This window comes from Schistocerca gregaria, chromosome 1 (assembly GCF_023897955.1).
Source record: "Schistocerca gregaria isolate iqSchGreg1 chromosome 1, iqSchGreg1.2, whole genome shotgun sequence".
In the NCBI taxonomy this organism is placed as follows: Eukaryota; Metazoa; Arthropoda; class Insecta; order Orthoptera; family Acrididae; genus Schistocerca; species Schistocerca gregaria.
The window spans coordinates 410,345,879-410,360,473 of record NC_064920.1 but is presented as its reverse complement, the minus strand read 5'-3'; the positions used below and the strand labels follow the sequence as shown (position 1 = coordinate 410,360,473).

The window sequence follows — 14,595 nt, the reverse complement described above, 5'->3', positions numbered from 1 at the left end:
TTCAGTGACAGGTATCAAGAACACCTACAGGCTTGTATAATTCCACCTCTGCAACCACTGCGTCTACTGATGCCAGTACTACTTTAGTTAGTTGCAAATTCCATTTAAATCTAAGGCAAAGTAATTTCTTTCACCTAGATAAATCCTTCTGTTTCATGGATGACTTTCTGTTTAAAAACAGGCGGCCTACAAAAATAAAATAAAAAATGAAAACAAATTTTGTTCAAGTGGATTTGCATGAGTAGGACTAAAAATAAAATACTGCATCATTAATGTTAACACTAATCCCGCATACATATCTTGTAACCTGATTCGTTCAATATCATTTCGTTAAAATAATGGTTCAGATGATCTATGGAACGAGTAACAAACTACTGCGCTTCACAAAAGTAAGCGAAGCTGTACTCACGAGTCCGGGAGGCCCGGTGAGGGTGTGCGTCTTGCCGGAGCCGGTCTGTCCGTAGCAGAAGCAGGTGCAGCTGTAGCCGTCGACGGCCATGTCGATGAGGCGCGTCACGCCCGAGTACTGCAGCACGTCCTCCTGCGTGGCCGCCGGCTCGAACACGGCGTTGTACGAGAACACCTTGGGCCGCACGCTGCCACCCAGAGCCGCCGCGCACTCCAGCGCGTTCAGCTGCCAACACGATCCTTGCTGGGGACGGGACTCTATTTTCTCGACAACAGTCTCTCAGGTAACGCAACAACTGTAAAGTACACTACAGACTCGTGTAAACTACCGAAGAAAAAATTTAATCACACGTGCGTCTTTGTGTCGCACGTGTATGAGCTTAGGCTGCGAATGAAATAATAAGCCTTGTAGAACTTAAAAAAGCTCTAAGACAAATAAAAATACTGGATACTGAAATCCCCACTGGCCAAGGGTAGAATAATAAAACACCAGCTCAATATATCAAACTTGTCATCGAGAAATGGTACCGTAGGCTGAGCTAATTTTATATACAGGTTGCACTTTTCTACAACCACATCTACATCCATATTCCGCAAACCACAGTCAGGTGAATGGGAGAGGGTACGTCCCGTTCTATTAACGTATGGAGCGTGGGGAGAATGATTGTTTGAATACCTCTCTGTGTACTGTAGCCGGCTGGGGTGGCCGAGCGGTTCTAGGCGCTACAGTCTGGAACAGCGCGACCGCTACGGTCGCAGGTTCGAATCCTGCCTCGGGCATGGGTGTGTGTGATGTCCTTATGTTATTTAGGTTTAAGTAGTTCTAAGTCCTAGGGGACTGATGACGTCAGATGTTAAGTCCCATAGTGCTCAGAGCCATTTTTTTGTCCACTGTAATTATTATAACCTTGTCAAAAAATGTTTCAAATGGCTCTGAGCACTATGGGACTCAATTGCTGTGGTCAGTAGTCCCCTAGAACTTAGAACTACTTAAACCTAACTAACCTAAGAACATCACACACATCCATGCCCGAGGCAGGATTCGAACCTGCGACCCTAGCAGCCGCACGATTCCGGACTGCGCGCCTAGAACCGCGAGACCACCGCGACCGGCTCTAACCTTGTCCTCAGGGCCCCTAAGTGAGCGATACTTACACGTTGTAGTATATTCCTGGATTTATCATTTAAAGCCGGTTCTTGGAACTTTGTTGGCAGACTTTCTGGGATATTTTGCGTCTATCTTCAAGAGTCTACCTGTTCAGTTTCTTCAGCATCTCCGTGACACTCTCTTACTGGTCAAACAAGCCTATGACCATTCGTGCTACCCTTCTCTGTATCCCCTTTTGGTACTTTTTGGTACGAGTCCCACACACTTGAGTACGAGTGACTTTCAAAGCAAATTCCTTTGCAGACTGATTGCACTCCCCCAGTATTCTAAAAATAAACCGATGTCTGCCGTCTGCTTCACCGACTGAGCCTATATGATCCTTCCATTTCATATCCCTACAAAGCGTTACACCCAGGTATTTGTATGAGTTGGTGGATCCCATCTGTGATTCTCTAATGTTATAGTCGTAGGTACTACATTTTTTCGTTTTATGAAATACACAGCTTTACATATCCGAACATCTAAAGCAAGTTGTAAATCTTTGCAACACTTTGAAATTCCATCAAGATCTGACTGAATATTTATTCAGGTTCTTTCAGACAGGACTTCATTATAGATAACTGCATCATCATCAAAAATCTGATGTTACTATAATATTGTTCGCAAGGTCATTAATACAAAACATGAACAGCAAGGGTTCTAATATCCTGTGCTAGGGGACACCCGAAGTCACTTCTACATCTGATAATGACTCCCCATCTAAGGAAACATAATGCGTCCTTCCCACCAAAACGTTCTCAATCCATTGACAAATTTCACTTGATATTGCATATGTCCGTACCTTTGATAATAAGCTTAGGTGTGGTACGTGGTATTGAGAGAAATGCTTTTCGGAAATCAAGAAATATTGCCTCTGCCTCACTCCCTTGATCCAAAGCTTTCAGTATGTCATGTGAGCAAAATGTGAGTTGGATTTACATGATCGATATTTTCGGAATCTATGTAATAATTTAAATGATAACCAATCCTCACAGTTAAAGAGTACTCCCAATTAAGAAACAGTCATCAAAGAACAACTAATTTAAACTTAATAAGAGCTTGCACATTTATCACAATAATTCGTAATTCTCTAAAGTAAATCTTGAAGGAAAGCCAATTTAAAACAAATATATCTTAGGCATGCTCCGTGATCTCCCCTCTGTTTTCCACCGCAGAAATACACTGATGAGACAAAACATTATGACCACTGCCGACCGCGAAGTTGAATGCCTCCTTGTGGTGTAGCCGGCACGTGACGCAGAAAGGAAAGAATGTAAATGGAAGAGAGGCGAATTGGCAGTCATTACAGAGCGAAGATACGGGCCGCAATTGCGGAAATCCACTAATATGAGAGGTTTTGACAAAGGCCACATTGTTACGGCCATGCGGCTGCAAACGAGAGTCTCTGGAACGGCAAATGTGGTCGCCAGTTGGCGTAGAATTGTCGCGAGCGCCTGTGGAAAGTGGTTGAAAACTGGTGAAATAACGATTTGACCGTATGATATTGGACGACGGTGTCTCATCACAAAACGTAGAGATCGAAGAATCCCACACTGTGTAATCCAGAAGAGGCATTTATCTGTGGCAGATGTGATGGCAGGGTGCAACACTGAAGAAGGCACAACTATTTCGGAGCACACCTTTCAAACGCCATTGTTGAATCTGAAGTTCCACGTCACACGACCCCTACGTGTTCCTGTGGTGATCGAACGACATCGTCAGTTATGTTTGCAGTGGGCGCAGCGCCACTGAGGTTTCATCATGGATCACTAGTAACTTGCCTCATGTCGAATGAATCGCATTTTTGCTGCAGCAGGTCGATGGCTGGTTTCTTAAACGCCGTCATCCAGGCGAATGGCTGCCCGAGACATGCACCGAACCACAGCTGCAGGCTCGTGAGGGCAGAATTATGCTATAGAGTACACTGAGTTGGGCCTCCACGGGATATGTGGCAGTAATCGAAGGCACTTGAACATTAACGCAACACTTCGTGCTTAAAGTTTCTCCTACTTCTCCAGCAGAATAATTGTCCGTGTTGCAAGATCAGAATCGTGCTATAGTGGTTTGAGGGAAATTGTAGTGATCTCAAATTGATGTCTTGACCAAGAAATGTGCCTGCTATGTGCCCATTGGCACACATATTGCGCTCCAGCCTCGTGCCGTTAACCATCATCCCAGAATTTTCGGAAATTGCTTGACCTGTGCTTAGATATGTGGTGCCACATACTTCTGGAATCATGTCAGGGGCTTCTAGAATCCATGCCAAGTGGAATCTCTGTTGTACTGTGTTTCAAAAGTGGAACACCACGCTTTTAACCAGGTGGTGATAATGTTTTGGCTCATCAGTGTTTAAACAAATTCTGGCCAAAACCACTCACAGTTCAGTAGTATTCAGTTTCCTTATTAATCTCTTACAAAGGCAGAACAGATTAACATTCAGATGGCAATCTGAAAATGAACTAACACAAATACCATGCAAAAATATTTAAGAACTTCTGCGATAAATTTCATTTACGCGATAGATAACAAATCACGGTACAAAACACATTTTCTTAAAACTGCATGGGGGACCTTTTCCCTTTAAAAACGAAAACAAAAAAGTTTGTGAAGTACACCTACCCTTAATATCACACGTAACTGCACGTATAGCTTACCAACCAGGTTAGCTGAGAGCGCTATTGCGCTGCTTCCTGAACTCGCGTAGGCGTGCAAGCCCCGGATCGAATACGCCCGACGCGGACCACAGGCAGTACACCCGATTCTGCGAGATGACAACATATCGCGGGGAAAGTCTTAGAAATTATATTGCAGTATTTCCTGTTATTTAATAGAAACCAAATAAAAGCTCACTGAGAATGAAGTGATTTCAGCAAAAAAACTAGGGTAGAAAAGGATTTAAAAAATTGTTGGCACAGGGTGGAACCTATCCTAAAACAAATTGGTTAATGTTGTATGAAGGTTTCCGCGTTTTCGATGCACTGTGTTATCATTCCCAGATACAGGTTCCTACTCTCTGTTTGCTCCTCCACAAGCATTTTACAATATTTCTAAATGCTTCTTTTGACACATTCTGTATAATTAATAATGTATGTGGGTTTCGAGACTTATCACTGGAATTATTGTCGAACATCTGCTTAGGCTGCGCTCTGGTAAGTCATTGCGTAACAGTACCCTACCTAACGACACTAGACTGTTAGCGGAGTAGGTTGACTTGTCCTGGCTGAGAGGACTACTGCCTTCATTTGATACTCCCGGGCTTGACCTCTCAATCCGGCAATAGTTAAGATTACGCTGTCCAGGGCGTACAACACAAACGTGGAGAGGATCACTATTTAAAGTCTAAATTGGTGAAGTCAATCGTATATGTCAGTACAGACACGGATAGATATCAATATGAGAGGAAGCGACTGGAAATTTGGCAAAAAGAGGAGACAGGTGAAGCAGAGAGTCGTGTTTTACAGCAACTATCCGACTGAGAGACGCCAAAATACACTCAGCTCTTGTAGAAAGGCGGGGAAAAAGTGTAGCTGGAAATTATTATATTTTTTTCCCATGGGTTGTGTCCTATCTCCAAGACAAACTCTTTTTTTAACGGACGTCCACAATATTAATAAAATCAGTATGTTGAGAACTATGCAAGTTATGGAGGCAAAAATAATTCCGTCGAGTTCTCAAAGAAATTATCGTGTATATATGCAAACTGAAACCACAAATGAAAATTTGTACCAGGCTGGGATTCTAACTCGGGTCTGCTGCTCACTAGGCAAATGAACTAATCACTGCGCCACTCGCTCACAGTAGCTTCGCACAACTGCACGGACTACCCTACCATGCCTCCCTTCTCGTCATAGATGTCCGGGACTTGTCTGGAATCATACAGTTTCACTTGATTAAAGCATCTACGCCTGAGTTTCAGGCAGGATCTCATGTATCGTTCCAACCTAAGGTGCTACTCCCAACATAGTTGGAGAACCTCTGCAATGCTGTTCGAGTCTACAGGAAATATCAAGTGGATTCAGATGTGAATGGGAATTTGGATTGAGGAGGGAAGCGTGCAATGGTGCAGAGCCACTATGGCAGGGCTGCGTAGCGGTTAGTGCATATACCTAGTGACCAGGAGAACCGGGTTCGAATCCCGATCTTGATACTAATTTTCGTTCGTCGCTTAAGTCTGCAACCATACATCATAGATGTTTGAGACTTGAAAAGGTCTCTGTAACCAAGTATTTTCATTGGATTGTAACACAGTTTACTCTCACAATAAAGTTTTATTTGATTAGAGCACAGTTTAATTTCTAAGAACTGCAAAATCTTTCTTTCGTTATAGCCAAACAGATTCAGTGTCAAGATTGCACAAGAAAGCATAAATAAGAGAAAAGGAAAAATTATAGCAACCCTTTCAACGTCGTTTCGCTATTTAGTGACTGCTGTGCTCACATTCAACAGGGAAACCTCAACCTTTTAATGCAAATAGACGATTTTTTACAAGAAAAAAGATTCTCACTAAAAGCAAATCATGTAATTTAATGAAGCGCCCTGCAGCTATCCAACTCCGAACTACATAATTTCAAGCTTCTCTTCTTCTTTATCTCCTTAAACTCTTTCCTGTAAGGCACAGAGGAATATAACAGGGGAAATACAGTGAATTCACAGCTTTTCTGATAACCCACTAGTTTATTTCTGTTACGGGGCTCATCAGCTTGTGAGCAGCTTATCTCAAGGGCCACGTCCTCAGAGGCCGTGCAACCATTCCCGTTAGTGAACACAGCAACTACAAATGCGGGCGCCAAAGATAGCACCTAACATGCAGGCGAACGATTTTCTTGAAACAGGTGTGCCACATACGACAACATTCAGCGTAAAACTTACCTTCCCTCTGACTTGGTCTGACCAAGTTAGTAAAGCTGTTATCCCCGAAGGTAACATATCACACAGCCTGGAGGGTGAATGTGGCTCTTCTGGTTTTCTAACACTAGGGAAGAAATCATATATAGACTGTAGCGCCTAGAACCGCTCAACCACTCAGCCGGCCAAAACAGGTCAGAGCATTGTTACGGAAGCAACGGAAACAACATGCCAAATTTAAAACAACACAAAATCTCCGAGATTAGCGGTACTTTACTGACGCTCGAAACTTAGGGCGGACTTCCATGCGAGCTTCCACAGCGAACCTTTGTCTTCAAGTCTGGCAGAAAATCCTTAGAGATTCTAGTCACATGCCAAGTACATCAGCGGCAAGACAATGATACCTTCACTGATGGATACCAATTGTGATATTACCGATGGCAGAACTACTAAAACAGCGTTACTAAACACAGTTTTCCGAAATTCCGTCATTAAAGAGGATGAAGTTAATATTCCACGATTCACATCAAGAACAGCTGCCAATTGGGTAACGAAGAAGTAGGTGTCCTCGGTGTAGCGAAGCAGCTTACATCACTTAATAAAGGCAAGTCTTCCTGTCCAGACAGTATACCAGTTAGATTCTTTTCAGAGTACGCTCATACAATAGGCCTATACTTAGCAATAGTATACCATCTTTCGCTGGACGAAAGTTCTATATCCAACAGACTGGAAATCTGCACAAATCACACATTATTCAGGAAAGGAAATACGAATAAATCGATGAATTACAGACTCATATCACTGACGTCGATTTCCAGTAGGATTTTGGAACATATTGTGTTCGAACATAATGAATTACCTAGAAGGAAGCGATACATTGACACATAGCACGAATCCAGAAAACACAACTAGCTCCTTATTTCTAGATAACGAGAAGACTTTTGACAACATTACTCATAAGGAACCTCTAATCAAACTGTATGCCTATGAAGCATCGTCCCAGTTGTACGACTGGATTGTTGATTTCCTGTCAGAGAGGTCACAGTTCATAGTAATTGATTGCAAGTCAACGAGTAAAATATTTGTAAAATCTGATGTTCCCCTAGGAAGTATTATCGGGCCTCTGCTTTTCGAAACCTAGATAAACGATTTAGGAGACAATCTTAGCAGTCCTCTTAGATTGTTTGCGGATGATGCTGTCATTTACTGTCTAGTAAAGTCATCATAAGATCAAAACCAATTGAGAAATGACTTAGACACTATATCTGTGGCACTCAATTGTGAAGAAGGAAAAGTGGGAGGTCATCCACATGAACACTGAAAAAAATCCGCTAAATTTCGGTTACAAGATAAATCACACGTGTTTAAAGGCTGTCAATTCAACTAAATACCTAGGCATCACAAGCACGAACAACATAAATTAGAACAATCACTTAGAAAATGTAGTGGACTAGGCAAAGACTGCGTTTTATTAGCGGAACATTCATAAGGCGCAACAGGTCTACTACAGATACTGCCTATACGACCCTTGTCGTCCTCTACTAGAGTACTGCTGTGCGGTTTGGGATCCATGCCAGTTAGTTTTGACGGAGGACATCAAAAAGTCCAAAGAAGGGTAGTTTGTTTTGTACCGTAGTGAAATAGGGGAGAGTGTCACTGATATGAAACGCGAGTTGTGGTGGCAACCATTCAAATAAAATCGTTTTTCGTTTTGGCAATATATTTTCAAGAAATTCAATCATTAACTGTTTTTCCTCTAAAGCGAAAATATTTTGTTGTTAGCAACCTACAAGGGGGGAATTATCATCATAAGAAAGCCGGCCGCGGTGGACGAGCGGTTCTAGGTGCTTCAGTCTGGGACCACGCGGCTGCTACGGTCGCAGGTTCGAATCCTGCCTCGGGCGTGGATGTGTGTGATGCCCTTAGGTTAGTTAGGTTAACGTAGTTCTAAGTCTAGGATACTGATGACTTCAGATGTTAAGTCCCATAGTGGTTAGAACCATTTGAACCATCATAATAAAGTAAAAGAAATGAGAGCTCGTTCTGAGAGATTTAAGTGTCCATTTTTCCCACTTGCTGTTAGAGAGTGTAACGGTAAACATTTATTCTGAAAGTGGTTCCAAAAACCCTGAGCCACGCAGTTAAGCGTGATTTGCAGGATAATTATGTAGATGTAGATATTTTTTGACCAGGATATCGAAAGGTTAACGGAAAAAGCTAAAGTTCAAAGACATTTGGAAGAAACAGAATATAGGATCATGTAATTCATTCTGCCCAGAGTATTGCAGCAGCTCGACGTGGCATGGACTTAAAAGTCATTGGAAGGCCCCAGCACTAATATTGAGCTGTGTTGCCTCTATAACCGTCCATAATTGCAAAGGTGTTGCCGGTGCACAACTTTGTGCACGAACTGACCTCCCGATTATGTCCCATAAATGTTCGATGATATTCATTTCGGGCGATCCCGGTGGCCAGCATGCTCTTCAAACCAATCGCTAACAATTGTGGCCTGGTGGCATAGTGCATTGTCATCCGTAAAATATTCATCGTTGTTTGGGAACATGAAGTTTATCATGGCTGCAAATATTCTCCAAGCAGCCCAGTATAACCAGTACCCAGTACACGTAAACACTACCCGCACCATTACGGAATCACCTCCAGCTTGCACAGTGCCTCGTTGACGACTTGGATCCGTGGTTTCGTGGGATCTGCGCCGCACTCGAACGCTACCATCAGCTCTTACCAACTGAAATCGGAACTCCTCTGACACGGCCACAGTTTTTGAGTCGTCTGGGGTCCAACCGACACGGTCACGAGCCCAGGAGAGTCGCTGCAGGCGATGTCGAGCTGTTAGCAAAGGCACTCGCGTCGGCCATATGCTGCCATAGCCCATTAACGACAGTTTTTGCTGCACTGTCCTAACGGATACGTTCATTGTACGTCTCATATTGATTTGTGCGTATGCTTCACGCGGTGTAGCTTGTCTGTTAGCACTGATAAATCTACGCAAACGCCGCTGGTCTCGGTCGTTAAGTGAAGGCCATCGGTCACTGCATTGTATGTGATAGGAGAGAACGCTTGAAATTTTGTATTTTCGCCACATTCTTTGCATTGTGGCTCTCGTAATACTGAATTACGTAACAATTTCCGAAATGGAATGCCCCATGCATCTATCTTCGACTACTATTGCGCGTTCAAACTCTGTTAATTCCCGCCGTGTGGCCATAATCACGTCGGAAAGCCTTTACACCTTGTGTACGCGATAGCACCGCTATCTGTATATATGCATATCGCTAGCCCATGACTTTTGTCACCTCAGTGTATACACGGATATCTAAATATATAATAAAAACAAGAAACGGCCTCCTCCTGCTTTTCTGACTCGAGGTCAAAAAACATTAAATACTAAGCCCACTTTAACCGCCACAAATCCAAATTGTTGATTACATAGACAAACAATGATGAATTAATTAAACTGGTTGCAATCGATTGTAGGAGTTTCATTCCAGGGTTCATTTTTTGATAAAGGCACTGTGTTCCATGTACCAAGTATCAAGTCAAAACATGTGTCCATAGGATTGTATTTATTAAGTGATATCTCTCACAATGAGAATCCACCGTTTCAACAGGCTTTAGCCTCGGTTTTAGCACGGGTGCTAACCTAACTTTGGAAGGCGACCAGCCGACAGAGGTGGCCGAGCGGTTCTAGGCGCTACAGTCTGGAACCGCGCGACCGCTACGGTCGCAGGTTCGAATCCTGCCTCGGGCATGGATGTGTGTGATGTCCTTATGTTGGTTAGGTTTAAGTAGTTCTAAGTTCTAGGTGACTGATGACCTCAGAAGTTAAGTCCAATAGTGCTCAGAGCCATTTGAACCATTTTTTGAAAGCGACCTCAAAAACAAAAACAAAGTATGGGAGGTATAACGTGCTACCTCAGCATCAATTCACTCAGAACTGTTATGTGGCACCTCTCAAAAATCTATATATAATGATGCCTCTCTCACCAATTTAAAAGACTTGATGTCACAAAAACGAAGTGTATGTATGGATTTGATAGTAGCCAGAGGGCTAGCACGATTTTTACTTATCACGTTGGTTTGCAAAACGTAAGGACAAAAGAAACTGTTGCGTGATGTATCACTGCCAAATAACACACCTCGATGAAACATGTGCAATAAATAGAAATAACTACTACAGTATAGTACTGTACAGAAGGTAACTGGAAGTAATACGCAATCGACGAACAGAAACGACACTTTTATGCAAAGACAATAATTACACTGAAGTCACAGCGATTTATGATGGTACCCTGAACATTACAAAAGGTGGGACATGATTCGTAACAGAGTGTGTGATCACAACGGACGGCAATGCATGCCCTGCGACGTGCTCCTATGTTGGCCATAGAGCTGGTAAGAAGTCGTGACAGAGCGTTCCCTTCCTCCACTGGTGGTGTTGAAAGCTGCTGGTTGGTCTTTGGTGCATGCGGGCGTGCTGCAAAATGTCTCTCCAAAGCATTCCATACATGTTCGATGGGATGTAAGTTGGGGGAACTGGCAGGCAAGTCCATTCGCCGAATATCCTCTCGTTCCAAGAGATCCTACACCTGCGCCGTTCGATGTGACAGCGCATTTGAAACATAAAAAGGGATATGAAATGGAGAAAAATGGCCAGGCGTGAGGAGGACGCACGCACTGAGGGTTCAGCACAAACGTAATTATGTACAGTGTAGGGAAAATAAAAATGGCCTGGACGAGTAGATACGGCTGGACGTGAATGTACGCATATAACAACGCCCTGCCACGCATCACCACGTGTACGCCCGCCACGTGATCCATACCGGTTCAGAGCGTAGCGTGGGCTGTGTCCGTGTGACTGGAGCGGTGCAAAGGGGACGATGGTACTCACAGTGGAATAGCGGGTGTTCATTGTGGAAAGTTACGTGACAACAAAGTTGTGGAAACGGTGTGGTAAGTCGTTTGCTGAGAAGTTTAGTGGTAGCCAGCAGAGAGTACCATGCAGCACATAGCCCGGAAATGGCGTCAGACAGGGTCTGTTTTGAATAGGTAAAAAAACATTGCGAAACGTGACCGCGCACCAGAAAATGTGGCTGTAGTTCACCAGAAATTGCTTCAAAGTTCTACCAAATCCACGCGACGCCTTTCGTAAGAACCGGCATATCGCGTCGATCAAGCACGTGCATCAGTACGGAGTGTCTATTATTCACGCATTAAAACCAGCGGTCTTTTGTGTGGTTGGTCACTGAGATAGTAATGAATGGCGTGGACATCGATTTGTTCTTTATGACTGATGAAGCCTGGCTCCATTTGAGTGAAATTCACAGAATCACAGGTTCTGGGCAGCGAAGAGTGGCCATAACTTCCACGAAAAATCATTGCGGGATGGGAACGTAGGGATGTGGTGCGTAGTGTCTGCACGCTGCATTATTGCTCCCATCTACTTCTGTCACAAGCTGACTTCGGCGAGTAACATTGCCAACATTTTGAAACCATTTTTGGCAATATTAATGGAAGAGAGAAAGACCTATAGTTACGTCCAACAGGACGGAGCAACTGCTCACATGGCCAGCCGAACCTTGGAGCACATTTACACAATCTTCACGACTGACAGAGTTTTTATCAAAGGTCAGTCTCGCAGCGGCCCCAGCTGGCCACCCACGTCACCTGATCTGTCAGTGTGCGATTACTTTGTGTGGGGAGCCCTTAAGTCTGAAGTGTATCGCAACAATCCTCATAATCTTCAAGAACTGCAGCAGAACATTTCGAATGAGACTGCAGCAGTTCCAGCAGCGTAGCTTAGATCCGCATTCAGCAGCTTGCTGACCAGGGCTCAAAAGTGCTAAGAGGTGAAATGTAATTGGAAGGAGAAAAAACTTTGGTCGTATTTTTTGTTTTGTTTTATTATCCGCAAATTCGATTTTCGGTCACTTAGTGACCATCCTCAGTGCTGTAAGATACAATTAAAATTGTTAGGCGCTGGTAATAACAAGCTTAGAGCGATCACATAAACTACGACCAAGGCTGTTTCTCCTTCCAATTATATCCATTATCTGGTCGTGGTGCACAGAACACTCCATGGAGTCGCCAATCAATAAGATGAAATGTAGTCACATTCAACATCTGATATAGTCAGTTTAGTACTGTATTTCCTTTTCTCTATCGTGTTTCCTTTAACCCTGGAAGTCAATTCTTCAGGTCACTTTCATTTGCCCCACCCTGTGTATAGACAGTTAATCCATTCCGGAAATCGAAGATCTGGACCATTTTTGCCTGTTACCGACGTTGATACGTCAAGATATCGGTCCCAGAGGTTACAAGACATTCGAAACGGAAACATCAGTAGCTGTTCATGCAGACTGACTGGGTCGCAATGGTAAAGAACCATCCGGAGAGAAAATACTTCATAGCTGATATGACGCATTTCGGAATTTATCCATCACTAGATAAGATATCCAGGAGCGATTACTGCACGCAGATATGGCGAAATAATCATTTGAAAACTAATTGCTCCTGGATATCTGATGATGGATAAATTTCGAAATGCATCGTCTGAGCAATAAAGTCACGCCTTACCTGATGGTCGGCCGGGGTGACCGAACGGTTATAGGCACTACAGTCTGGAACCGCGCGACCGCTACGATCGCAGGTTCGAATCCTGCCTCGGGCATGGATGTATGTGATGTCCTTAACTTAGTTAGGTTTAAATAGTTCTAAGTTCTAGGGGACTGATTACCTCAAAAGTTAAGTCCCATAGTGCTCAGAGCCATTTTGATACTTACCTGATGTCTGACTTTTACCATTGCGACCCAGTCAGCCTGAACGGAGATCTACTGATTTTAATTTCAAGATTGACGTCGTATAACAAATCACAAAAAGAATGTATTTTTCGTATGATATAATTACAAATTAATAATTTTCGGTTTTTTCTTTATTTGTACAGTGAAATCTTGCTTCTTGCTAAATTTCATGATTGTAGGCCAACGAAAAGTAATCTATTGGTTTTGATGAGTGAGTTTGCGAGTGCTAAAATGTTTGAAACAAATGACCGCATCATCTTTTGATTGCATTACTTAGGAGATCCAATGTTTTAAGCAGCCAAGGGACCCTAGACGTCAGTATGTGACATAAACGCCAACCTGGTTTGTCCACCCCTCCTTCGGAAAAGTGTTTTTAACAGGCTGACAGAGAGACAGACGGGTGGACAACAAAGTGATACTATGAGGGTTCCGTTTTTACTGGAACCCTAAAAATGAAGTTCGGGTCGAATAAACCTCTGAAAGGGCGCACGATGGGAAAGGGTGCAATGTCACAATAACCACGACCTGTAAGTGTACCGTGTCCAAAGATCTGGATGTCACTACGCTCCTGCAAAATTATGCCCCCCACACCATAACACTTCGAGCGCAAAATGGATCACGTTCGACAACGTTCCTCTACGGCGAGATGCTGGAACGCCTAAAGCACCTGAGAAGGTTGTCGAGCATGATCGTCTTGGTGGTCCAGGTGATAAGGTGTGGAGAGGCATAATGTTTCATGGGCGTACAGACTTCCAAACCTTTGGACATGGTACACTTCCCGGTCAACATTGTTATGATTCTGCACTCCTTCTTCATGTGCATCTTGTTAGTTTTTATTCGGCCCTGACTCTATGAATGAAGATGCACGACTGCACAGAACTGCGCGGCTAGAGTGCTTTTGTAACGGTCTGCATCCTTCTATTTAAATGCCATTGGGACATGTGGGATATTTAGGGGAGACGTATTGGAGCACGTCCGTATCCATCAAAGGCCATGAAACGATTGTCACTCGCGCTGGTGGAGGAATGGAACGCCCTACTACTGGAGTTCCTGCCAGCACGAGAGCACGTTGCAAAGTATACATTGTAGTAGTGGCCAAACGCCCTAGTAAGGCCACGTTCCGTTTCTAATGTCCAGGGGAGCATCACAGTTTTCGATTTCAATGTAGTTACTGTCTTAAAATAAAACTACCAATTCTGTTCGTCTAATTGCGTGTTCCTTTCCGTTCCCTTCTGTACTACACACATCAAAAAAAAGTTTTGCATCACCTCGGTTCCCAGAACTCCTGAACATAAACGTTGACTGTGGACATTGTACTACAGACAATGTCCCTTTAACTGTTCAGAGATGTCACTAAACGCTCCCAAAGATGTAAAC

At 43.5% G+C, this 14,595-nt stretch overlaps 1 protein-coding gene across 1 annotated transcript in view; it reads right to left on the bottom strand.

The window, feature by feature from the left end:
• The window catches only part of LOC126349718 (kinesin-like protein KIF12), a 568,557-nt gene that overhangs the window by 273,419 nt on the left and 280,543 nt on the right, over nucleotides 1-14,595 (bottom strand). The window contains exon 5 of the mRNA XM_050002454.1: nucleotides 410-634. Coding sequence (XP_049858411.1) covers nucleotides 410-634 — 225 coding nt within the window. The remainder of the gene's footprint in view (nucleotides 1-409; nucleotides 635-14,595) is intronic.